Source organism: Saccopteryx leptura, chromosome 10, assembly GCF_036850995.1.
Source record: "Saccopteryx leptura isolate mSacLep1 chromosome 10, mSacLep1_pri_phased_curated, whole genome shotgun sequence".
NCBI classification, from domain to species: Eukaryota; Metazoa; Chordata; class Mammalia; order Chiroptera; family Emballonuridae; genus Saccopteryx; species Saccopteryx leptura.
Window position 1 is genome coordinate 81,520,940 of NC_089512.1, and position 25,953 is coordinate 81,546,892.

At 48.3% G+C, this 25,953-nt stretch overlaps 1 protein-coding gene across 5 annotated transcripts in view; it reads left to right on the forward strand.

The window, feature by feature from the left end:
* The first annotated feature begins 3,192 nt into the window (after nt 1-3,192).
* The window catches only part of ACOX2 (acyl-CoA oxidase 2), a 30,733-nt gene continuing 7,972 nt past the window's right edge, over nt 3,193-25,953 (forward strand). For 4 of the 5 annotated variants that reach the window (XR_010747191.1, XR_010747192.1, XM_066350983.1 and 1 more), the window contains exons 1-13: nt 3,193-3,341; nt 6,301-6,483; nt 6,876-7,038; nt 7,245-7,396; nt 7,754-7,861; nt 10,756-10,875; nt 11,207-11,322; nt 12,006-12,178; nt 14,170-14,332; nt 15,405-15,595; nt 17,229-17,408; nt 19,267-19,372; nt 24,019-24,236. Coding sequence is in view for 3 of the 5 variants with exons in the window: in XM_066350983.1 (XP_066207080.1) it covers nt 6,324-6,483; nt 6,876-7,038; nt 7,245-7,396; nt 7,754-7,861; nt 10,756-10,875; nt 11,207-11,322; nt 12,006-12,178; nt 14,170-14,332; nt 15,405-15,595; nt 17,229-17,408; nt 19,267-19,372; nt 24,019-24,236 (1,850 nt within the window). In the remaining 2 variants the exon portion in view is untranslated. The remainder of the gene's footprint in view (nt 3,342-6,300; nt 6,484-6,875; nt 7,039-7,244; nt 7,397-7,753; nt 7,862-10,755; nt 10,876-11,206; nt 11,323-12,005; nt 12,179-14,169; nt 14,333-15,404; nt 15,596-17,228; nt 17,409-19,266; nt 19,373-24,018; nt 24,237-25,953) is intronic. The other variant, XM_066350985.1, reaches the window with a different exon arrangement.

The window sequence follows — 25,953 nt, forward strand, 5'->3', positions numbered from 1 at the left end:
ATGGGGAACAGAGGTGAATAAGCCTGGTGAGCTAGAAACCTTTGATTCTAGGAAACTCGGTAAGTCAGTAGCTTTGTGAGCACTGAATGTGAGTGGGTTTTGGAGCCCAGTGTGTGTTTTTACTTGCCCGCCGGGTGCAAGCTAGGATTAAAGCTGATGGCCCACCAGTTTTTGGCTCCGTTGTTTCTTTACTGACTGTCCGAATCCAATGTGAATCTGCATGGGCCAGGCTGCTGTAGTGGTGGCCGTGGATACTGGCTTTACAACCTTGTTCACCCTTTTCTCCCAACTCCCCTTCCATCTGGCAACTGTCAAAATGTTCTCTGGATCTACGAGTCTGTTCCTGTTCTGCTTATTCATTTATTTTGTTTTCTAGATTCAATTTTTTACAGATACATATTTATTGCCATTTCATTGTTCATATTTATAATCTTTTTTCTTCTTCTTCTTAAAAAGACCCTTTAATATTTCATTTCATTTAATACTGGTTCAATGGTGATGAACTCTTAGCTTTATTTTTTTTTTTTTTTGTCTGGGAACCTCTTTATCTGTCCTTGATTTCTAAAGGAGAGCTTTTCTTGGTAAAGTAATATTGGTTGTAGGTCCTTGTTTTTCATCACTTTGAATATTTCTTGCCGATTTGTTTTGGCCTGCAAAGTTTCTATTGAGGAAGCTGCTGAGAGTCTTATGGGAGCTCCTTTTTAGGTAACTAACTGCTTTTCTCTTGCTGCTATTTTATTTTATTGAGAGAGAGAGAGAGAAAGGAAGGGAGGGTGAGAAACATCAAATTGTAAGTTCTTTCACTATCATTGTGCATTGATTGCTTCTTGTACGTGCTTTGACCAGCATGAGCCAGTGTCCCCTTGCTCAAGCCAGTGACCTTAAGCTTTTCATGCAGTGACCTTTGGGCTCAAGTTGATGAGCTTTTGGGATCATGTGGATGAATCCCCTGCTCAAGCAAGAAATTTAGTGCTGAGAAGGCTATGCTCACAGCCAGAAACATTAGGGTTTCAAACTGGCAACCTCAGTGTTCCAGGTTGACATTTTATCAATGCACCAAGACTAGTCAGGCTCTCTTGCTACTCCTAAAATTCTCTCTTTGTCTTTACCCTTTGCCATTTTAATTATAATGTGTCCTAGTGTGGGTAAAAGGCCATCAAGATCTTAATCTCAAGACAATGAGGATGTGAAAACTCTGGCAAAGAAAACTAAAGTAATTGACTAAGGCAGCAATAGCTCAAGTCTTTGGCAGAGGCCACGTGGGAACCCAGAACCTGCCCCCCCCCCCAACAGGAAGGTCAAGGTCACCTTCCCTAACATTGTGTACACCACCTGTGTACAGCCACTACCTGTTGGGGCCCCAGGTGCGCAGAACAGGGGCCCCAGGTGCACAGAACCCTGTCCCAGTGGTATCTGATGAGTAACGTCTCAAAGCTTGTGTCCTGCTTCTTCCTCAAAACACAAGCTGGTCACTACCTCAGGGACAGGGTGGGGTGCTGTCAGACTCCTTAGCGAACACACCAAGTCCAGACGGAGAGGCTGAGACCCAGGAGGGAAGGGCGCTGCCCAGAGCCACCACAGCTTACAAGTCCTGCCAGGGCAGCCATCCTAGGTCCCTTGACTTCTTTCTCAACTTTACACAAATGAATTAAAAGTCAGTTTTTATCATTTTAAGGCCTGGTTCGAATTGTAGCTCTGTAATCTACCCATTGTGTAAACCCAAGCAAGTAACACAGCTCTCCGAGCTTGTTTCCTCCAGTGCAAAACTAGGAGGTGCACCTGACTGCTGCAGGGTTGTTCTGCAGTGGCACTGAGAACCTATCGACTTCGTCCCCATGCCCTGGACTCTGGATTCCCTCTGGGAACCACCTTCAGCGGTGCTCAGTGCACTGCAGGTACAGCAAACATGTTGTCCAGGGAATAGTGGGCAGGGCTGTATGAACACAAATGTTAAACATAAGACAAGAAGCTATCTAGAGGTCCCTAGCCATAGTTACAAAGACAATCTTATCACTTAGGAGCTCTGTCCCAGGAACTGGTGTCAAAGACCAAGTATATATTTAAAGATTTTATTTATTTATTTTAGAGAGAGGAGAGAAAAAGGCGGTAGAGGAGGAACAGGAAGCATCAACTTTTAGTTTTTGATGAGCAAGCCCAGGGTCTCGAACCAGTGACTTCACTGTCCCAGGCTAACACTTTATCCACTGTGCCACTCCACAATTTTTTGGAGTGGTCAGGCAATTTTTTTTTTTTATTATACCACAAGGGGCTAAGAAAGCAGGTCCAGAAGCTTCCAACGCACACTGGGATGCCTCCTGAGAGAGGGCAACATTGGCAGTGAAATGAAAAAATAAAGAGGAGCCGGACAGACAAGCAGGAGGGGCCCGGGGACAGCAGGGACAGGGAGGGAGGGTAGATTTTCAGCTCAAAGAAGTTATAAATGCATTAGAAGTGGCTGTGAGCTTCCCATCTGGGATTTCCTGCTCATTCCTACTGTGATTGCCTGTCTCCCCAGCAGCCCAGCCCCAGCCAGAAGCTCCCTAAGGGCAGGGGACTAGTCCAGTTTAGTTTAGTTTTGCTTCCTGCTGTATGTACCCCAGTGCTTAGATCATTGTGAGAACTGAAAAATACATATTGATAAGTAATCAGATAGATGCATCCTGTACAACCTTAGGACTTGCACCCGGGCCCATAAACATCTCACCAGCAGACTGCCCAAGAATCAGAAATTCCACAACTAAATTCCATTACTCCTGGGAATTAAGAAATTCTCTATGGGAAACCAAGGAAGTTGTAATAACCTCAAATTACAAATGCTTGGGGCTTTACAGTTTACCAAGAGCTTTCCTTTATAACTTGTGAGTTATAGACAAGGGAAGGAAGCTGGGAGAGGAGGTGGAGTAACTAAGCCACACCTTTGGGATTTGAACCCAAGCCTCTGGACTGTGGGTCAGGGCTGTGGGGTTTCTTTATGCACAGTACAAGTAAGCTTGTGTGTTCTTCCAGGACCAGGCTCTGGGAGGGAGGGCCTGAACCAGCAAGGAAGGGGAGAGAAAGACAGGGGCTCAGCAGCTTACACTGAGCTGCCCCGCCAGGTTCTTGCTAAGCTATTTGTCCTGCTATCTTTATAGCAATCCTGCCAGGGCAGCCCTGCGCTGGCACAGCCACGCCCACTGGAGGAGAGAACGTGCAGTGAGCTCAGCTGGGGCAGCTGCGAGCTGTGAGACAGCTAGGCAGGGCCTCCCCTTTAGGGGAGGAGAAAGGGCCCTGGCTGCCCACCGGAAGCCTAGGCCTGCAACTCGAGAGCCAGGCCAGGCCTGCAGTGCAGACACCAGACAGAGGTGAGTCAGGGAATCCAGGCTGGAGGTGGGGGGGCTGGGAGACCCCTGACAACTGGACCGCCTAAGTAATGACCTTCTCCACCACTACAGTGACTATGAGCACTGCTTTCTTTCACCCACTAGACCACCTTGATGCTGGCCCTGTGCTAAGTGTTAGAGCACCAGCATGAAGGTGACAAAGATCTCTGCTCTCTTGGAGTTTACCTTTTAGTGGTGGAAACAGCAATAAACAAAAACATAAAAAATGAGTAAATTATCTTGTATGGTAGGACAAGAGTAAGGGGGATTGGCAATGTCGGGGGAGGGGTCTTGGGATTTTAAACAGGGTGGAAAGGGGGGTGCTCACTGAGAAGGTGACTACTCAAAGACTTGAAGAGGCAAATAGGGAGCTGAGGACATCCAAGAAAGAGTGTTCCAGGAAAAGAGTTTCCAGGAAGAGGACACAGCCCTGGCAGAGGCTGGAGTGTTCACTACAGGAGGCAGCAGCAGTTAGTGTGAAGGGAGTAGGAGGCAAAGAGAAGGTGGGGACGGAAGAGAGGAGATGGGATAGGTGACCTTGCAGGGACCCAGGGGACACCTGAGAACGTGCCAGGCCCCTTGTCAGTGGCCCCACAGCCGAGCCACCCACTTAGGGACACTGGTTTGGAAACCTGCATATGAATCTCATTTGCCCCACATGACTGTAAGACTAACAATGTCTCCTCCTTTCCCAAGGCGCCTGTTCTCTCTGCAAGCCAGCAACAATAACAGTAGTGTATCTGTAGGGTATCACTAGTGTTCTGCAGGGGGTAGCCACCACTGAAAAGATTTACAGAATGCCTCTTGTGAGCTAGGCCCTGGGACCCATGAAGAAGCAGAGCCAGCCCCCCAGGGTCTCTTAGCCTTGGAAGAGGAATAATAAGGAATTATTTGAATAAATAAGGAATTATTCCTTATTGTCCACTCTACTAACACTGAGTAGGGCCCTGAAAGGGTGCTTGATTCTCCCCCACAAGGAAGACTTCTTAAGGAGGGGTCCCTGGATGCTGGGGCTGAGTAGGACACAAGGGGACAGAGCAGAGGCAGAGTGCAGGGGGAAAGAGAGAGTATAGGGAGAGGAAAACCATGTGACTGCAGTTTAAGAGCCCATAGGGGCAGCTGGGAGAACAGACAAGAAGAGACAGACAATGAGGCCAGGTGAGAGATGATGGTGGCCCGGGTGGCAGCCACAGGGATGGAAGGAACAGATGGATTTGAGAGTCTCAGGAAGTAGTACAGACTGCAACCAGTAGTTGCCTTGCTGCGGGGAGGCCGAGGGTTTGTTGTGAAGGATGCAGGATCTGCCCCTAGCTATGAGGGACACCCAGAGGTCCCACAGAGAACACTTCACAGGCAAGAAGCAAGTTTCCTCCCCTCAGCTCCACAGAATGCCTCCAGGCTCACAGAAATAAGCAAATGAGCCCAGGACTTAGTGAACCAGGTGACGGGGACCACAGGTTCCCCCAGCAAGCCCCCATGGCAGGGCTATAGTGTGGACAGAGCATGTGCTTTGTGATCAGACCCCATCCAACTCCTGGCCACCTCCAGCTGTGCACCTAGAGGCTGCACACTTCATCTCTTTAAGATTAATTTTTCCATGTGTGATCTTCATTGACTTTCGTGAGGATCTCCCCAGGGCCAGGCAATGCTTGCAACACAAGCTGCAGTGGCCAGAGCATGAGCTCTGTGATCAGATCATGTCCATATTTTGGCTAACATGTATTGAACTACCAGTTACTGGGCAATCCCTGCATAAGACACTTAGACAAGGCCTGGTGCACAGCGAGTGCCCACAGGGAGGAGCGTGGGGGTGGAGTGGCACTCAAGTATTTAAGAGCAGATGCTTTCCTCAACCAAGCAGGCCCCGGCTGACACTCAGCCCTGGGCAGGCCCTCTGCACACAGGCTTGCAGCATTGCCCAGGCCCAGAGCAGCAAGGCCAGACATACGGCAGACCCTATCCATGGAGAATCTGTTCCATGACCTCTGTGGATGCCCGAAACTGCTGATAGCACTGAACGCTATCTATATATGCTACTTTTTCCTGCACGTACCTGTGATCAAGTTTAATTTATACCTTAGGCACAGTAAGAGATTAATAGCAATAACATAATAAAACAGAATTACAACAAAAGTAACTGTAATAAAAGTTATGTGAATATGGTCTCTCGGAATATCTTACTGTATGTACTGTACTCACCTTTTCACATAAAGAATTTCATGGCTTCTCTTTTGGCACATCTGAATTGCCAGCATTCTTTTTCTTTTAGAGAGAGAGAAGACAAGGAGGCAGGTGGGTGCAAGGAGAGAGTTGAGAAGCATCAACTTGTAGTTGTGGCACTTTAGTTGTTCATTGATTGCTTCTCATATGTGCTTGACCAAGGGATCAAGCCAAGCCAATGACCCCCTGCTCAAGCTAGCAACCTTGGGATCATGTCAATGATCCTGTGCTCAAGCCAGTGACCCCACACTCAAGCTGGCAAGCCTGCTTTCAAGCTGGCAAGCTGCTCTAGCTAGTGACCTTAGGGTTTCAAACAGGGGCCCTCAGCATCACAGGTCGATGCTCTATCCACTGTGCCACTGCTGGTCAGCTGCCAGCATCTCTACCCTTGCACTTTGGGGCCGTTATTAAGTAACATAAGGGTCACTTGAACACAAGCTCTGTGATACTGCAGCAGTCAATCTGATAACAGAGGCAGCTACTAAATGACTAGCCGGACAGTGATTTATACAAAGGGATGATTCACGGCTTGTGTCGGATGGAACTGAACTCGAGAGAGTTTATCACACCACTCAGAATGCCGCACAATTTAAAATTTATGAATTGTTTATTTCTGGAATTTTACATTTAATACTTTCAGGCTGCACTTGACCATGAATAACTGAAACTATGAAAAGCAAAACCTCAGATAAGGCGGAAATCACTGTACCTCTCTCCTCAGACACCAGGCAGACCCAGGCTAGGATGGGCAGCCCAGCACACCGAGTGTCGATGGGGGACTCCTGGAGCAGGCAAGTGCACCCTGACATAGAGAGTGAGAGGCACCAGCCGTCCTTCAACGTGGAAAGGCTCACCAACATACTTGATGGAGGAGCCCAGAACACGGCACTCCGGAGGAAAGTTGGTAAGAGGAGGATGGGGAGTGGAGTGTCTTCTTTGTGCCCATATGCTGTTCTTGGAAGAAGAGTCCCTCACTAGCAGTGACACCTCCAACTAACAAAGTTTACTTTCAAAATTCAACTGTTACAGATTCAGTCCTTTGGACTCTAAAGCCTCTTTAACATGTCAATATCCCCTAAGTCCATCTGAGGGATAGAAGAATCCTAGGCAGCATGAGACCTGGACGCTTGATCTTATGCTACCACTGTATAGCTTTGTAACCTTGGGCAAGTCACTTTCATCACATCCATCAAATGACAATAATATCTGACTTCCTTTCCACATCCATGAAGCAAGTGGGTGGAAAGATCTGAAGTTACTCTGGTCCTTAAGCCCACTGTTGTCTGTTCCTGGCAGAGAGCATCATCCACAGTGACCCAGAGCTTAGCCTGAAGGATATTTATTTCATGACCCAGAATGAGCGTTATGAAGCCGCCGTTAAGAAGAAATTCCACATCCAGATGATAGCACAGCGCCTGGGCTGGTTGGAAGACAGTCTTGAATTACAGTACACTTACAGGTGCTCACTCCAAGGGCAGCCCTACCAGAAAGGAATTCCCCTGGGATCACCCAGAACCCCCCAGCCCCTTGAGCTGTTTTCCCTAACAAAGGCAGTACTTACTGGGAAACCAGGACTCGAGGTTCTCCTTCCCTTCTGCACCCTGCTCAGATGCCTGGGCCCCCGTCGCCAATGGCCTGCTCAATCACACCATCTCTTCCCTACAGAGCTGTTTCTGGAGACCTGGGCTTAAGTTTACAACACATCTTCCTGAAAGCTGTCAGGAGCCTGGGCTCAGAGGAGCAGATTGCCAAATGGGCCCCACTCTGCAACAAGTTCCAGATCATCGCAACATATGCCCAGACGGAACTGGGACACGGTGAGCCAGGCTGCTGACTGCAGTGCAGTTCCAAGGCCCACTCAAATCTCAGTAGTCACAGACTTGTGTATTGATTATGAAAATGTTACAGCAGGTGGCATTCAAGGGTCTGGAGGAAGAGGTAGTGCTTTTCTCTAATTTACATAAACGATGTTTGAGCTCATGGTGGTCAGCAATCACCCCTCGTCATGGGCTAGCCATGTGTCCCCCACTCAGCCCATGGGTGAAAGGAGAGCAAAGCCTGTAAGCACAGCTGGGAGGTACCCCAGTAATATTGGGCTAGCACCACCTGGACACTGCTCCCCAGGTGAGATTCCCATCCTGACCCGATGTCTAACTCCCATCTTTGATTCCAAGGGACGTATCTTCGAGGACTGGAGACTGAAGCCACCTATAATGCAGATACCCAGGAGTTTGTGCTTCACAGCCCCACAATAACTGCCACCAAATGGTGGCCGGGTGATCGTAAGTATTCATCCATCACTCAGCGTCACCTGTCCCTATGGAGAACAAAGCTGGATGGCAGAATATCACTGACTTGGATGTTTTACAGACCTCAGATTAATTCCCTGCTCTAGGCTAGTGACCTTGGGCAAGTCAATTCATCTTTCTGAGCCTCAGGTTCTTACTCTGTAAAAGAGGCAGGATATGAAGAATGTCATCAGTGAGTGGCTGAGAGGCCCCAAAGGAACTTTGAAACAACTGGGGAAATCCACCCAACTTTGAGGAATGAGAGCCAAAGCCTCTCTCACACACACTGCATACACACACACACACACACACACACACACACCTGTGTGTCTGCACAGAACTCATGTACACACACCTAGTCCCAGGCACTCTCCACAATCCCAGTTTCTCTCATCTCCCAAAACTTGTCAAAAGCTAGAGCACAGGGCTCTGGGATTACACTGTGAGAAAAACATCCCTCCCTGTCCACCCACCACCAGCGCCTATCAGGGCACCGGCACCATGCCACCCATGGCCGCTAGGTGGCGTCCACGCCGTGATTCCCTGGGACTCAGTGATTGGCCAGGCCCTGAGAAAGCAGTCTCCTGGAAGACCATCTTCCTCCGATTTGAGACACAAGTCTGTGGCACTTGTGGACCCACTGGTGAACGCTCATATTAAAAATATATATACAATGAATTGAGGAGTCCAACTAGAGCAGAAAAAGAGAGATAGAGAGGTGAGAGGCTCCAGAGGGAGAAAAGAGACAGAGGCGAGAGAAATAAGAGAGGGGCACGAGAGAACAATGAAAGGATAGAGAGAGAGCGAAAGAGAAGAGAGAGAGAGAGAGAGAATGAGAGAGAGAGAGAGAATGACTGCTGTCAAAACTACAGAGAAAAATAACCAGCCTTTGAAATCAGGCACAGTTCAAACGCCAGCTCTGCCTTCTCCCAGCCACAAACCGAGCAGTGGGTCACTCAGCTCAAGGAGCCTGTTTCCTTATCTGGAATATGGGACTCATCACCCTGCCCTGTAAGAACTGGGAAGCACCAGCATAGGGTCTGGCACCACCTGGATTTTGATCAATGGCAATTATCTGTATTTATTATGATTAGGTTAAAAGCAAAGTCATTTATTAATAGGTTTTTGGGGCCAGAAAAAAACAAGCTTGCTCATTTCACAGTGCCTTTAAGAAGTCACTGCTAGATTCATTTGGCTCTTTGGGGAGTAGTTCCCCCTTTCTGTGATCAGTGACTTTTTTTTTTAAGAGGGAGAGGCAGGGAGGCAGACAGACTCCCTCTAGCACCCTGAAGGGGATCCACTCAGCAAGCCCTCTATGGGGCAATGCTCTGCCCATCTGAGACTTGCTTTGTTGCTTGGCAACTGATCTATTCTAGCACCTGAGGTGAGGACATGGAGCCACCCTCAGCATCCGGAGCCAAAACCCTCGAACTATTCGAGCCATGAATGCAGGAGGAGAAGAGAGAGAGAGGGAGAGAGACAGAGAGAGAGGTGGAGAAGCATATGGGCACTTCTCCTGTGTGCCCTAACTGGGAACCAAACCTGGGACTTCCATATGCCAGGCCAACACTCTACTGCTGAGCCAACTGGCCAGGGCTAATCAGTGAGTTTTCAAAAGTGCCCATCAGCTGGGGTGGGAGCAGCAGAGAGCACATCTGTCTGTGATTTGGGACCCATTTTCCTGCCATGCATCCTCACATACTTACCCCAGCAGCTCTTGTCTATTTGAATCCAAAGAAAATGACTCAAGGTTACACACTTCAGTCAGAAGACTGTCCTAGCCTGAGCAAGTGGTGGCACAGTGGATAGAGCATCGGCCTGGAATGCAGAAGACCCAGGTTCAAAACCCTAAGGTCACCAGCTTGAGTATGGGCTCACAAACTTGAGCACAGGGTTGCTGGCTTGAGTGTGGGATCATAGACATGACACCATGGTCGCTGGCTTGAGCTCAAACGTGACTAGCTTGAAGCCCAAGGTCACCGGCTCAGCTGGAGCCCCCCACCCCCAGTCAAGGCACATATGAAAAAGCAATCAGTGAATAACTAAAGTGATGCAACAAAGAATTGATGCTTCTCATCTCTCTCCCTTCCTGTTTGTCCCTATCTGTCCCTCTCTCTGTCTCTCTCACTAAAAAATAACAACAAAAAACAAACAAACAAAAAAACAAGAAGTCTCTCCTAGAATAGAAGCCAAGCTTCCCAAGATTGGGCAGTTTTCATTAAAACCCATAACCTTTATCAGACTTTGACTTTGGAAGAGGAAGCACCCAAAGGGTGTGGACAGCTGTGGTCCCCTCAATGTCTCCATCAGCCTCTCTATGCCATGGGGGCCCTGCCTATGTAATTGTAGGCTGCTTGCTACGCAGCCCTAATGTTCAAACACAAGCCTCTACCCCTCCAGCCACCAAATGGCTCTCCATAAATCCCTCTAATTCAATATATTCTAGAATCAGACACATTAAAGCTCTTAGGATGGGTTCATTTCCAGTAAATCACGGCCATGTGATTTGAGGGGAACCTGAAAGAGTGTCCCTTTGTGTCCTGGATGCTACTTCCTCCAGTGCCCAGCCCCACCAAGCCCATCCAGCCCTTGAGCTTCTGAGCATGCTATTCCCTCTGCCTTCACACCCTTCCCTATGTGACTCCCCTGGAAAACACCCCTTGTCCTCAGGGCTCCTTGTAATTCTCCCATCACCCATCCTTGGAGGCAAATCAAACCAACCTCCATCTGGCCTCATAAAGTGCCCTGCCCTTCCCTACCCACCACACTGGTCCTCCTAACCCATTTCAGATGCTTACATTCAGGTTTCTGATGGGGAGGGTTAGCGGGTCTGCACAGCAGGGCCTCACATTCCGGGGTCACTTTCAGCCTCTAATCTCTGCCCTTAGTGGGACGGTCAGCCACCCACGCCCTGGTCCAGGCCCAGCTGATCTGCTCAGGAGTCCGGCGGGGCATGCATGCCTTTATTGTGCCCATCCGGAGCCTCCAGGACCACAGCCCTCTGCCAGGTAAGCCCATGCTGCTCCCTCCAGGTCCCCAGCCAGAGGAGACCCTCTCCCAGCCTTCCCTTTCCAGGGCCTCAGAAGTCCATGGAAAAAGCTGAGACACTTCAACCTTGGGCAGGGTGAGTCTAGTTGGAAAGACCTGGTGCTGACTAGCTAGGTAAACTTAAGCAAGATTCAGCATCTGTCTGCCCTCAGCTTGCTCACCTGCAAAACAGGTGTAATAACCTCAGTGTCACAGGCTGCTGTGAGGCTCAGGAGCTAGAATATGTGTGTGATATCCAGCACACAGAAAGCACTCAACTGACCAACATTCCAAAACTATATCTCTTTCTAGGAATCACTGTTGGAGATATCGGACCCAAGATGGACTTTGAGCACACAGACAATGGCTTCCTGCGACTGGACCACGTGCGGGTCCCCAGGGAAAACATGCTGAGTCGCTTTGCACAGGTTGGGTTCTGGGGAGTGTGCAGGCCTTCACTGCTTGGAGAGGGGACAGTGGCCCCTCACAGGCTGCTGCTGGCTCTGGGTCCTCCTCCATAGAGCTGAGTTTGGGGCATTTCTCCCCTAGAGAGGCAAGACCTGGGTAAAACCACAGCTTAGGAGCTGTGTGATCTTGAGCAAGTCACTTGGGCTTTCTGAGCCTCAGAGTTCTCATGGGTAAATGCTCACCTTGTTAGATGGCAGAGCAATGAATCATGGGGTGTGGTAGCAAGGCAATCTGAAGTGAAGGAATGGTGTTGAGGATGACATGCATATTTACCTACAATGAAGCCTGGACACAACCAATGACTTGAACAGACACACTGGCCAAGTGCTGAAGGAAGTTCCAGAGGCCCACATTTTCCCAGGAATTACCTTTGTGGACTATGGGAAGGTCCAGGGTATCCCAGGAAAGAAGCTATGAATCAGGGCACTTGAGGTAGTGGCTACTCAGCAACAAGCACAGATGTTTCACTTTTAACAATGATCATGGCCATACAAGCACACTGTGGCTGATGGCCAGCTGTGTGCACTTCAGGTAAGCAGTTTGAGGATTGTGGTTTCCATAGGGTATGGAGGCCCATGGTTCTGGGTGTGAAGCAGGTGGGGGAGCCTTGGCTCAGACCCAGCACCTGTCCTTGGTCTACCAGGTCTTGCCAGACGGCACCTACATCAAGCTTGGAACAGCACAGATCAACTACCTTTCCATGGTGGTGACGCGGGTGGAGCTGCTATTAAGTGAGATCATATTCCGTCTGCAGAAGGCTTGCGTCATTGCCATTCGCTACTCAGTCATCCGTCGCCAATCACAACTCCGGCCCAGGCAAGAGGCACCCAGAGCCTGACCATTGCAGACAGGGCTACCTCTCAGTCCCACGGTGCCCTGACACAGTACCCTCCACCAGAGCAGGGTACTGGGAGCACGCATGACCCCTTAATGCACACACAGTATCTATGCAGGCCTGGTCCATCTGGCCACGTCTGTGGGCTCTTTACCTGGCTCCTCCTAACTCTGGGCAATCAACTGGCCCAACCTGTGTCTGTCGGTGTCGGACCCCATTGGGCTGTGTGATTGTGTGTCTTTGGCTCTGTACAACCAGACCTGACTCAGTCTGGTTCAGCAAGGGCCTATACAGCTGTGTCTGGGTAAGTTGGTTGCCAAGCTGTAGGTGACTGTGTCTCCTAAATTTGTTCTGTCACAGTGTGAGTAATTGTGCCTGGCAAAGCCCAGCTGTCACATCAGACTCCACTGGCTGAGGTTGGTTCTGTCTGGCTGTGGTATGTCCGAGTCTGAATCTATTTTGTTATAAATGGATGGCTGTGTTAGACTGACACTTCCTCCCCTCCATGGCACCAAATAGCAAAGGCAGACTATACTCTCTATTTAATTGTGTACATGTACACATGCACACACACAGTTGTCAGATTCAGCAAAGAAAAATACAGGACTACCAGTTAAATTTGAATTTCAGGTAAACAACAAGTCATTCTGTAGGCAAAATATGCCCCAAAGGGACAGACCTGAGCACAGCAAACGCAAGCTGGGCATGTGCTGCCACAGGCTGAGCACAGAAAGAGGGTGCAGAGCTGACTGGACTCCCAGTGCTGAGGCGTGGCTTCCACCTAGGAGTTCCTGCCCAACTCTGCTAAGTGGCCGGGGGCAAGTCCTCTGCCCTCCTTGGGTCTCAGTTTCCCACTCATAGAGTGGAGCCCGACATCACCAGGACTGGAACTTGACAGTCCAAGAGTCCGCTGGTGTTTCACACCATGGGCTCAGGGAGCTGGGAGTAGAATGCAAATGAACTGAGGGTCAGATGCCAGGCAGACCAAGGCCACACTCAGTATGGCCAATTGTTAGTTGTGGAGCTTAGGCTAGCTGTTCCTCCTTTTGTCCCTCAGCTTCCTCATCTACAGAATGGGCATGACAGGAATGGCCTCTCAGTGTGGTGTTGAGGGTGAAATCCAACAAAGCATGTGCGGCGCTTTCCCCAGGTCCTCTCCTCTGCAGACCCAGGCACCCTGCCAGGCTGCACCTCAGCTTGCTAGGCTGAAGGCATCTGCTCTGGAGAAGAGGGACACTGGGAAGAAGGGGCTGCTGAGGACGTCCTTTCAGAGCCCAGTTTTCTGGGTTGCAGAAATGTCCCAAGGACAGTTATAATAGTACAGGTGAGAGGCTGCTGGCCTGAACAAGGGACTCCAGATTCCTGCTCATCAGCCATGAGAAGCTTCTCACTGCCATACCTGCTTTCAATTCACAAATAGTAACTGCAGGCCCTACATGCTGGACACGGTCTCAGGCCTGAGGACACAGCAGTGGACGAGGCAGATGCAGTCCCTATGCTAGGACTCCACTGGCCCTGAGTTTACAACCACAGAGTCAGTGATTAGGTGCAACACTTCCCAACACCCAGCAAGTACACCGAGGTAGTAAAAGTTCAAGGTTCAAGTCATCAGGAGTAGAGGGCCAAACCCCTCACCCAAAAATCCTTGGGACCAAATGTGTTAGAATTTAGAACTTACCAGATTTTAAGTTCTGATAAGGATGATATAATGCATGTGCTGTAATTGTGTAAACCTCACCCGCAAGGGGCAGCACTCGTAAACAAGTATCAGTATTTCTGCAGTAAAATGAGTGGTTGTTTGTGTAGGTGGGATTTTAAAAGATTATTACTTGCCTCATGTCATTTTGGGTCAAGTTTTACAGTGAGACATAACAAGTGTCCATTTTTAAGACTTTGTGTATGGCCTTAGGGCTATGGGAAGGTGAATATGCCATGTACAATCTTCTAAACCTTCCACGTTTCTTGCCCTCAGTGACCCGGAGGCAAAAGTCCTGGACTACCAGACACAGCAGCAGAAACTCTTCCCGCAGCTGGCCACAGCCTATGCGCTCCACTTCATGGCAAGTGGCCTCATGGAATTCTTCCATCAGTCCTACAGGGCCATTCTGGATGGAGACTTCAATCTCCTGCCTGAGGTACCTCCTGTCTGCTGATGGGCAGGAGCCAGGAGGGGGGCTAAAACTGTTCTGCCTGGTCCCACTCCCATGGGCCCCATCCTCTTTCCCCTCTTTCAGCCTTCCAAACATCCCAGGGCACCCAGAGGGAACTATGCCCCAACATAAAAACCCACTCACATCTGGCCCCCAGAAAGTTCCAAAACTGTTAGAAGAAATAATCATATCATATAGAACACAGATACAGTCTCTGATGTGCACTGGAAACCCAAAAAACTCTGAAAACCAAGGGTGTTTATCAATAGGACTCATTTGGTGGGCATGGTTTGACCTGAACTGACCTGATTCATCCCACTGAGTGTGAACACATTTTGCAACAGAAATATTAATGTGTGCGATCACTAAGGCTGCCCCAGATTTCTCTCCAGGGTATTATATATAATCAACCTTTGATGCCCTGCTTTACCTTTCTAAAATTCAAAAAGTTATTGATTCTAAAACACATTTGGCTGCAGGGTCTCGGCTAAAGGACTGTTCTTGCATGTACTCTGGGGTTCAGTCTGTGAAGCCCCGTGTGCTGTGGGTACCGCTTCCTGAACCCTTCACTGTGCCGCAGGCGCCTCTCATAGCCCCAGTTCACAGACTACGAAGGCCAAGTACAGTGAGGTGAAGGGACACAAACTTTCTCCCAGGGACTTAAGTCTGCAAACGGTTAGTTTTCAAGAACCAAAACATCAAGCCAGGTCAGCCGCCTGGCGGCCCCTCCTACAACCCAGGACAGTGGGTTGATGGTAGACTTCCATCCTCATAGGCTTGCCAGCAAAACCCATAACGCCTGGATAATGGCAAGTCCTATCCAGGAAGCACCCTTTCTCGAGACCCTGGCCTGGAGGGTTTTTCTTTGTTCTTATTGTCCTTACAGCTCCACTGCCTCTTTGTGTGACCTTGGGTGAGTCACATAACTTCTGTGAACCTCAGCCTTCTCATTTATAAAGTTGTGAGCTGAGGAAACAATTCTTACCTCAGCACACAGCAGGCACTTGATACTGGAGGAGCCCCCTCACACCACCTGATCCCCTTCTGGTTCTCACAGCTGCATTCACTGAGCTCAGGTTTAAAGGCCATGGTATCGGAATTCTGCACCCAGGGAACCGAGCTGTGTCGCAGGGCCTGTGGAGGACATGGTTACTCAAAGCTGAGTGGCCTGCCATCACTGGTCACCAGAGTGACAGCCTCCTGCACCTACGAGGGTGAGAACACCGTACTCTACCTGCAGATGGCCAGGTAAGGATGAGGCCAACCCAGGCCTCCTCTCTCTGGCCCCCGGGGGTTGTGCTTGGGTTGAAGCATTCATCTGATGTCCACAGGGGGAGCAGACTTTGGGGAGTGCCATTTGGGGATTGTCCAACTTCCACAATATGTCTCCAACCCATCCACTCTTCCCCAGACTCTCTGCAGCTCCCAGCCAGCCCTGTCCCCGTCACCTGGATAACAGCATCCATCTCCTCACCGCTGCTCCCACTCACTTCAGCCCTTTCTCCACAGTGAGAGTCATTTCAAAGCCGAGAGAAGATCACTTTTCTCTTTCTTAAACTCCAGTGGCTTCCCACTGATCGTAGAAAAGTGCCACATTCCACACATGACTCCCAGGTCCTTCGACCTGGCCCCGCCTCTCTCCATCCTGCTCTCCCAGCTCCTGCCTCTGCTCCCTTTCCTGGACACACATTTCTGCTCCCCCCTGGGGCCTTCACACTCCTTCCCTCCCTGAAAACCCTCTGCCCCAGTTTACTATCCCACAGCTGGCTCCTTCTGGTCCACCAGGCCTCAGTGAAAATGACACCTGCTTCCGACGTCCTCCCTGACCACTGCATCTTGAGCAGCACCACTCCGACCCTTCCAGTCAACACTGTCCTGAGTCCTTGGAGCAGTTATCACAATCTGAAAAGTGTCTGGTTTTGTGACCAAGAGCCTTTCCCCAGGCCTAGCGCAGAGCCTGCACACAGGGGCTTGGTCGGAGAGGCAGGCAGGGGTGGCTGAGCCGGCCTCCTCCTGACAGGAGCTGCTTCCCAGCCCTCTGTGCGGGGGTCTCAGCTCTCCTGGCTGACAAGGCCTGCTCGGTTCATCTATTCTCAGGTGGCTAAACAGGGCAAGTACTTCTCCATGCAGAAAGGAAGGTTTTACTGGAAAATATGCTATCAATATATAATATTTCTTGGGATTTTTAAAAATATGTAATATTTATTGGGGGTTTTTCAAATTACAAAAAGAGTACAATGTCATGTATTAGACACTCTGCCCCACACTGTGCTGGGCTTATTCGGGTGAGTACTATCATTCCCACTTAGAGACAGACACACAGAGGCAGGGCAGGTAAAGCAATTTTTACAGCATCACCTGGGCCTCAGTGGAGCTGCAGGGAATTCAGGTTGTCTGAGCCCAGAGCCTATAACCACTGGGTTATCACAGGGAAGGAGCCAAGAGTCACCTGTAATCTTCTCACGCATGTTAGCATTCATACATCTTTCCTTCTTTATTCAGCTAAGAAAAAATTAATTCCCCAGTCATTGTACAATTCATCACAAATCCCCAAACCGCAAGATCCTAACCAGAAGAAAGGATTCTGTTTGCTCAGATATCAAAAAGGTTTACGTTCCAGATCTGAGTGTCTGCCCAGCTCCAGCCCAGCCTGGTTCATTGGGAAACTATAGCCCAGTACACATCTTGCTGGGGCCCCCACAGCAGGCTGGCTGGGCAAAGGGGAGGCGCTCTGAAGTGGAAAGTAGCCCTCAGGGGGACTGAGCAAGACCCTGGTGGCCCAGGTTCTCCCACAGGGGACATAAGAGTGCACCTCTCTGAGAGAAGGGTGCTGGCTCCCCCACAGTGCTCCCTCTCATCTGCCTCCACCCCCACCCGCTAGGTTTTTGGTGAAGAACTACCAGCAGGCTCAGGCATCCCCGGGCTCTACATCGAAGAGATCTCTCCCTCAGTCTGTTGCATACCTGACCGCACCCGACTTGGCCACGTGCCCAGCCCAGAAGAAAGCTGACTTCCTTCACCCAGAGATCTACACCAGGGCCTGGGCACATGTGGCAGTCAGGTGAGTCGTAGCTAAGAAATTAGCCATCCCACCTGGGGGCAGGCTCCTTCTCACATGAGGGCCTTTGGGATTGGATGGGTATTTATGGATACTCTTCTAAAAACCCATCCCTCCCCCAACCTCAGTCCTCTCAGCTCCTGCCACCATGGGCAGAGAGCAGGGGAAGTCACACCCCTCAGCCATGGACCACCATCCCTTCCCCATCCTGGTCAAGCTGGTAGAAGGCCATCACCTCTCTGGCCAGTACAAGGAATTTTTTAAATCTTTAGGTTCTTACTGATTGGTAATACAAAAAATATACCCATATGTAAATACCATAAATGTATCAGTATGTAAATACCAATAAAGCAATATTTATATATTCAAAATACCCCACAATCTAAAATTTTTAAAAAGATGACTATATCAAGAGATAGAATTAGGTTATTTGCAGGGTCTGTATATTAGGCTCCAGGGAATAATGATAAGACCAAGGACTCATCCATTCTGTCACTCAACAAATACTGTCAGGCACCTACTGTGTGTCAGAAATGTCGACATACCAGGGGCTGGGAATAAAGAGAGATCCTGGCCAAGCACAGACACCATCATGAAAATGAAAAGATTAATTACTTAAAAGGAAATTTTCTAAACCCTCCCGAACTAAAACAACAACCTGGAAAAAATATTTTCAGTAGACAATAACAGGTATTACATACCAACCTGTGGTCCCAGGGGTGGTTAATAGTTAGTTATCTCAAGGTCACAAGCAACTTGGGACATTATTTATTCCACAAATATTTATTAAGTGCCTACATATGCCAGGCTCTGTTCCAGGCACTGAAGACCTATGAATCACCAGTCTGATAAAAAGCCCAGGCCACACAGAGCTGACATTTTAGTTGGGGGAATTGGGGAGGGCAAAATAAAGGTGCTCAGGTTAATTAATTTAATTAAAGGTAATTAAATGTCTTTGTTTTGCTTTTTGCTTGGAACTCATGTGACATCTGCTTACTTATTCCCTGAAGAAGTAAAATAAATATTGCTTAATAAACAGTTTGCTTTGCCTACAAATTCCAAGGGTCATGAGTAGATGGGCAGGGACTAGAAAATAAAAGAATAAAGGTTAATAGGAAATGACCAACTTAGTGGTTTGGAGGACAAGGGTTAGTTTTTTTTTATTCTAAGATCCCTTAGGTAGAACTTGGGGCAGGTGAAGTGACTGACAGGCCTCATTAGAGAGAAAAACCATTCTCCTTGCTCAGCCACAGAAAGTCAGTCGGCAGAATGACCTGAAGACACTGGATGGAGTTTGTTTGGGGGGGGGGGGTGCTGGCCTGGAGCCCAGAAGCTTTATTTTATTTTATTTTTTTTTTACTTTATTAAGGAAATTGTATTTTTTTAATTTATCGATTTTAATTTTATTTTTATTTATTCATTTTTAGAGAGAGAGAGGGAGAGAGACAGAGAGGGAGAGAGAGGAGAGAGAAGGGGGAAGGAGCTGGAAGCATCACTCCCATATGTGCCTTGACCAGGCAAGCCCAGGGTTTCGGGCCGGCGACCTCAGCATTTCCAGGTCGACGCTTTATCCACTGCGCCACCACAGGTCAGGCTGGAGCCCAGAGGCTTTAAACAACTCCATTTCTTACTAGCTGTGTGACCCTGGTCCAGTTAGTAACATTTCCTGGGCCTCAGTTTTCCCTACTGTAAACTGGGAATGAGTGTCCTTAAAAGAGTTAAAGAGAGTATGTATATCAAGCATTTAGCTTTGTAACACACAAATGGTTAATGGGAATTATCTCTACTTTGGAGGGACCAAACCGCATCAGTCTCTTTAGTATGTAGTCAAGAAGCTGAACTGTTTTTCTTTGGCCTTCAGGCTCATAAAGGACTCAGTGCATCACTTACAGGTTCTGCTGCAGTCTGGGGCTGACAAGCACGAGGCATGGAACCAGACCACTGTCATCCACCTCCAGGCTGCCAAGGTGAGCTGCCCGTGAGCTGAAACTGAAAGGGACCCATTAGCCTGCTGGGGAAAATCTGAGCTCTGTCCTTATTCCCTAGCCCTGCTCAGTGGCTGCCCTCATTTCACTTCCAACACGTTAGTCCAAGGTATTTTAATTAAAGGATTTAACTCTAAAGCAATCTTGCTGGCAATTCTTAGGGAAAAACATAATGAGGCAGTGTCAATGGATTTGCTTCAGGTTATTCAAATATTTCCTCCCAGATAGAAAATCAGGTCAAGTCTCCTCATTAGTCCCACAGGCAATCTTTAGGTGGCTGGTTCATTTTCCACTATGTTTTGTGTTTGTGCATAATTCACAACCAGCCAGCCAATATCTGAGAACCCACTGAACACGAGGCCTCAGGCTGGGTCCTGAGGGCTCAGCAGTACCCAGACTCAACGGCAGTCCAGGAAGCCCCGTGATAGAGAAATGCAGGCCGACTAGGATTCAGGATAGGCTTGTCCACCCACCCTGCGGCGTCTGAAAGGCTTCCCAGAAGATGTATATAGGTCAAGACTTCAAGGATAAGCTGAAACCAGCCAGGCAGAGGGTAGAGCCTGCAGTCTTGGAGAGGAAGGTTTCTGGGCAAAGAGAACAGTAGGTGCAAAGGGATGTGGCAAGAAAAGGTGTGATGCTCAGGAGGAATGCAAATTATACCCCAGGGGTGTTAAAGGCAGACTGAACAGAGGAGAGTTAGGATGAGGGGAAGAGGAAAGATCAGCAAGGCCTAGGGCCTTCTGCACCATTGTGAGAAGTTAGGGGTTTGTTTTGGTTGCAATGGGAGGCCTTTGCAGAATTGTTTGGAAGGGAGGAGTAAACTGATCAGTTTCTTTCTAGAAGGATCACTCAGGCTTCAGGAGGAGGAATGGACTGAAGGCTAGAGGCCAGGTGGAAGCAGGTAGCAGCAGTCTGGTGAGGGCTGAGGGTGGTCCTAACCATGCACTTGGCAGAGGGCATAGAGAGAAGTGGGTAGGTGCAGAGATATAAAGGGGATAAAAAAAAGGGGGGGATAAAAGAAAATAAAAGTGACTCCTGAGCTCCAGCTTAGGCAGCTAGAAAACCAACAGGATCATTTCAGTCATCAGGCATCAGACCCAAAAAAGGGCAGCCATAAAACAGGAGAGCCCGCCTGATGAGGCAGTGGCGCAGCAGGTAGAGCATTGAACTCGGACATGGAGGACCCAGGTTTGAAACCCCAAGGTCATCGGCTTGAGAGCGGGCTCACCAGCTTGAGCAAGGGATCGCTAGCTCGAGTGTGGGATCATAGACATGACCCCATGGTCACTGGCTTGTGCCCAAGGTCGCTGGCTTGATTGAGCAAGGGGTCACTCACTCTGCTGTTGCCCCCCATCCCTCCCCACTCCCATCAAGACACATATGAGAAAGCAATCACTGAATAACTAAGGAACTGCAATGATGAATTGATGCTTCTCATCTCTCTCCCTTCCTGTCTGTCCCTCTCTCTGTCTCTGTCAAAAAAAAAAAAAAAGGAGAGCCCTAAAGGAGTTCACAGTGGCCATCATGAGGCCCATGAGGCCTGGCTAGTAGGGCAGCCTGTACATGAGTGCCACCTGGTGACCTGCCACCCCCACCACATTGACAGGTGCAGGTATTAACTCTGCCACCCCTGGTTCTGCTCAGTCCACCAAAGGAGCACTTCCTGCTGTGCTGAATGTCCTATCAACACAAAGGAAGGTGCACAAAGACTATCAAAAAAGGAACCACACCAGTCATTATTCATCTGTTTTCCACACCTATGTCCTATTTTCAAATGGACCAGACATTTTGCCAGGGTTACCTCATTTAATACACACAACCCTGGGAGGTAGGGTAGCATAATCTGTATCAAGGATGAGGACTTAGAACTCAGGGCAGTTAGTCCCAGAGGTAGGAAATGGCTAAATTAAGATGCTTTCCTTTCCTTTCCTTTCCTCCTTGGGATATAAGCCATGCCCTCAGGGAACCACTGTGCATTAGTGAGGGCAGTGAGCCCTGAGCTCTGGGGGGTGCCAAGGGTGAGAAGCTCAGCCAGCCCAGGGGAGAAGAGTGGGTCCCAGGAAGGGGTGATACCCAGCCTCCAAAGTAATAATGGACAGGGAAGTCTACACTTTCTGGACCTTGTGCTTTGGGAAGCCATCTACTCTACAGAAAGCTCAAGTACCCAACCAGGTCCCATCTGGAAACCACAAACATGCAGGTCGCGAAGGGACAGCACCACGAGAGTGGCAGGGAGCTGTGGCAGATGGATGGACAAGAAAGAGCAAGCAAGCCCTGGCCTAGGTCAGGAGCTATGTGACCTCAGGCAGGCCCCTCTCTGGGCTTTCACTTTCCTGTCTGTATAACAAGGGGGCATGGAAGAGCCCTATAGACCCTGATGGACTGTGACCCCATAACCTCAGCCCCTGCCTAGGAGAGATGGTGGTCCCTAGGGACCCTGGAGCAAATGCTGGCACTCATTACAATCCAGCCTCAGGCTCTGTTGGCTTTGGCAACACAGCAGTGACTAGTTCAGACCACACGGGGATGTAAAGTACAGCACCGACTGGACGCAGTCCATGCTGTTGCAATAACTATGTGTGGTGTCCGACAGGGACTAGACTTACTGGGTTGATCACTTGGTAAGGTAGGTAAATGTCTGATCAATATGTTGTACACCTGAAATAAATGTAATATTGTATGTCAGCTGTAAGTGGAAAATAAATTAATTTCTAAATAAAAGAGTACAAACTCTTAACTGAGAGGTGACTGCCCTAGTTTGACTCTCGTTGCTACCACTTACCAGCCATGTGACCTTGAGCAAGGAACATATCTTTCCATGCCTCAGTCTCCATATTTGCATAATAGAGCAAATAACAGTACTTACCTTGTAAGATTATTATGAAGATTAAGTGAGTTAATGCATGTAAAGTTTAAAGAGGTACCTAGCATATAAATACTCTACATCCACCCCACCTCCAAATTAGGTAGGAGGCAAGATTTAACTCAACACCCACCAAAGTGAACAAAGTTCATTGTGTTCAGAGCATGGCACTAAGGTTTAACTCAGCCTTTTAAGGCCACCTTCTCTCTGGTCTTCACCCTGCTTTCTGAGAAGAGGTACAGGCCCTCTGCCAACCCTTCCTCACTCTGTTCCTCAACCCAGAACCTGAGAATGTAAGGAGATGGCACTCAGGTTGAAACAGGGAAGCAGGGCCTAGGTGAAAAACAGTGAGTTTCCAGTTTTGCCAAATGAAGTCCAGTTTGAGCACCAAGAGCTGCTGGATGGGCAGGGGCAGCAGCACCTGTGCACCTCTCATGTCCAGCGCTGCAAACCCAGCATGACTGTGAGCACGGGTCCAGGTGGCACCCGGCACTGTCAGCACCAAGTGAGGCCTCTCTGGACGGGCAGATGATTCTTTCCAAGTGAAAAACTTGATCAGATCTCTGGCCTGTTGAGGACTTTGGTGGCTGCCTAACCCCCACAGAATAAAATCCCAGCTTGTCCTTCACAGCCCTTCATTACCTGAGTGTCTCTCATCACATTACACCCCAGAGCTTCAGTCTTGTTAAATCACTTGCAGCCTCCTAAAAGGACAGCCCTTTGCACATGAAGTCCCCCAGCCTGGAATGACTCATTGCTTGTCCCTTGGCTAAATACCTTTGAACCCACAGGACATTGTAAGCCTGCTACTAAAAGTCACTCCCAGCAGCATGAGCATGACTGGGAAGCTTGTTACAATGTATAGATTCCTATCCTGGAATCTGCATTTGACAACATCCCCAGGTAATCAGTAAACATTTGAGACCTGTTTTACATGCTCTCCTTTCTGCTATCCCCCCATGGAACTCATCCTTCTTACCAAAGAAAAATATGTGTGTTTGTCTTGGGGAGAGTGAAGCAGGGGCACCAACCAATCAGAAAAGACTTCAGGCCTAAGGGAAGCAGAGTCCTGAGAGCTTTCTGCTGGGTCAGGCATTAATGCTTTAGTGGGGAGGTGGGGGTCCCAGGGAAGGAGCCTGGCTGGCGGTGGGTGGGTGGGGGTCTCATCTGGTTGAGGTCAGTGGATCACTTACCAACTGGTTATTTTAACTACTAACAGAGCCAGGCTGTTGCATATAGGCTAAATAGCAGCACTGCTTGCATCAAGGAGTTTATTGTCTAGCTAGGATAAATTTCATGTACATCTTAAACCCCTGCTTTCTCACCCAAGGCACACACACACACACACATACACATGCATGCACGTGCACGTACACACATACTCCTAATGTCTTGAACATGACAGACAATAAATAGCTGTTTTCTTGAGAATAGTGGTGCTGTCCTCCACTATGCCCAGCCTAGCTGCCAATTCTTCTGTATTTCTACTTTCAAACCTACTTGAAATTGCCCCAAACAAAAATGAGAAAACTAAGGGCCAAGCTCCAGAGCCCACCAGCCCCCAACATACACATGTGCACCCACACACTATCAAAAGGGCTTGGTAAGACCCTTAGTGAGCTAGGAGAGAAGGCAGTTGCTTGTCAGCCTGCTGGGAAACACATGGTCACAGCAGGCTCGTTCCAGCAGTCTTGCCAAGTTCCAGGATGGCTTCTGGAGTCAGAAATCAGAAATGAGAGGCTAACGCATCTCCATGTCTTTGCAGGCACACTGCTACTATGTCACTGTGAAGAGTTTTGCAGAAGCTCTGGAGAAACTAGAGAATGAACCAGCCATTCAACAGGCACTCAAACGCCTCTGTGATCTCTTCGCTTTGCATGGCATCCTGTCTAATGCAGGCAACTTTCTCCATGATGGCTTCCTGTCTGGGGCCCAAGTGGATATGCTGAGAACAGCTTACCTGGACCTGCTTCTTCTCATCCGGTGAGTGGCTAGCTCTTAAAACCTGGTAGTCTTCAGAAAATAACCATAGAACCTTTGTTCACTTCGAACAACATAACTTTTAGCTCAAAAACCTTGCTAAATGGGATACAGCGAAAGCAGCAACAGCCCTGGAGAGATTTACACTCCAGCATTATTACACTAACATAAAGCATTATGGATTAAGTTTCTTAAAATAGAAAAAAAAAGAAATAAAAATGCCTAAGAATAAATTATTTAGCTAGCTCACTTGAACTCTTCAACATTGTCAAGGAAATAGAAATAGATCTAAGAATATGAATAAAATGAAGCCTACTACATATGAATAATATGTATTAATAACAATAATGAGTCCGCCCTGGCTGGGTAGCTCAGTTCATTAGATCATTAACCTGATACACCAAGGTTGCAAGTTCAATTCTTTGGTCAGGGCATATACAAGAATCAACCAATGAATGCATAAATAAGTGGGACAACAAATTGGTGTTTCTCACTCTCTCTCTCTCTCTCTCTCTCTCTCCCTTCCTCTTTCTCTCTAAAATCATAACCAGTGTCACTCCAATAAAATCAGTTTAATGGCCCTGGCCAGTTGGCTCAGGGGTAGAGCATCGGGCTGGCATGTGCATATCCTGAGTTCAATTCCCAGTCAGGGCACACAGAAGTGCCCATCTGCTTCTCCACCCCTACCCCTCTTGCTTCTCTCTCTCTTTCTCTCTCTTTCTTCCCCTCCTGCAGCCGTGGCTCAATTGAAGCAAGCTGGCCCCAGGCACTAAGGATGGCTCCATGGCCTCTGCCTCAGTTGCTATGAAGAGCTCAGTTGCTGAGCAATGGAGCAATGTCCCAGATGGGCAGAGCATCACCCCCTAGTGGGCTTGCTGGGTGGATCCTGGTAGGGGTGCATGTGGGAGTTTGTCTCTGCCTCTCCTCCTCTAACTGAATTAAAAAATCAATTTAAAACATTTTTTTAAATAATAATAATAATGAGGCCTAATCGTAGCTAATATTTAAGGAGCACTTATATGTGCCAGGCACTACTCCAAAGCGTTTACATACATCTCCTTGCTGAATCCTTCCAGCCTTTTAAAGTGAATACTATTAATCTCCCCATATCACTGGAGAAGAAGTCCAGGCTTAGTAGAGTTAAGTACATTGCCCAAGGTCACAAAATTAGCCAGAGGAAGAGCCAGGTACAATCTGGGGCCTGTCTGACCGTAGAGCATGCACTCTTAAGCTGCATGTTAAGGTTAAATTTGGGCTATTTCAAATATATCCTTGTCTTTGTTCAGTGTACTTAAGCAAACTCTTAGTAAGTTGACTAAACTTAGTTTAATCCTCCCTTAGTTTCAAGATAAAAAAATTTTTTTAACCTAGTAATTCATATACTGATTTGTAAAATAATAATACAAATAGTTTTCAAATGCAACATTAATGCAGTGCAGTTTGGGGTCATGATATACTGGTGCAGTGATTTAAAAATGTATCAAAACCAAAGCCCCAACCTAACCAGGTACTTAGAGGAAACAGAAATGAAAACAGTGCAAATTAGTTGCCATTGTCCATAACATGAAAAGTGGGCTAACTTGAGAATACAAACTTTTTTGAGAAAATATGATGCCTCTGACATGTTGCATACCATTTATGACTCCACATAAGCACCTCACAGATAGTTGGTGGTCAGTAAATGTCCAATTAAATCACCAAAAATATACAATTATGCCCC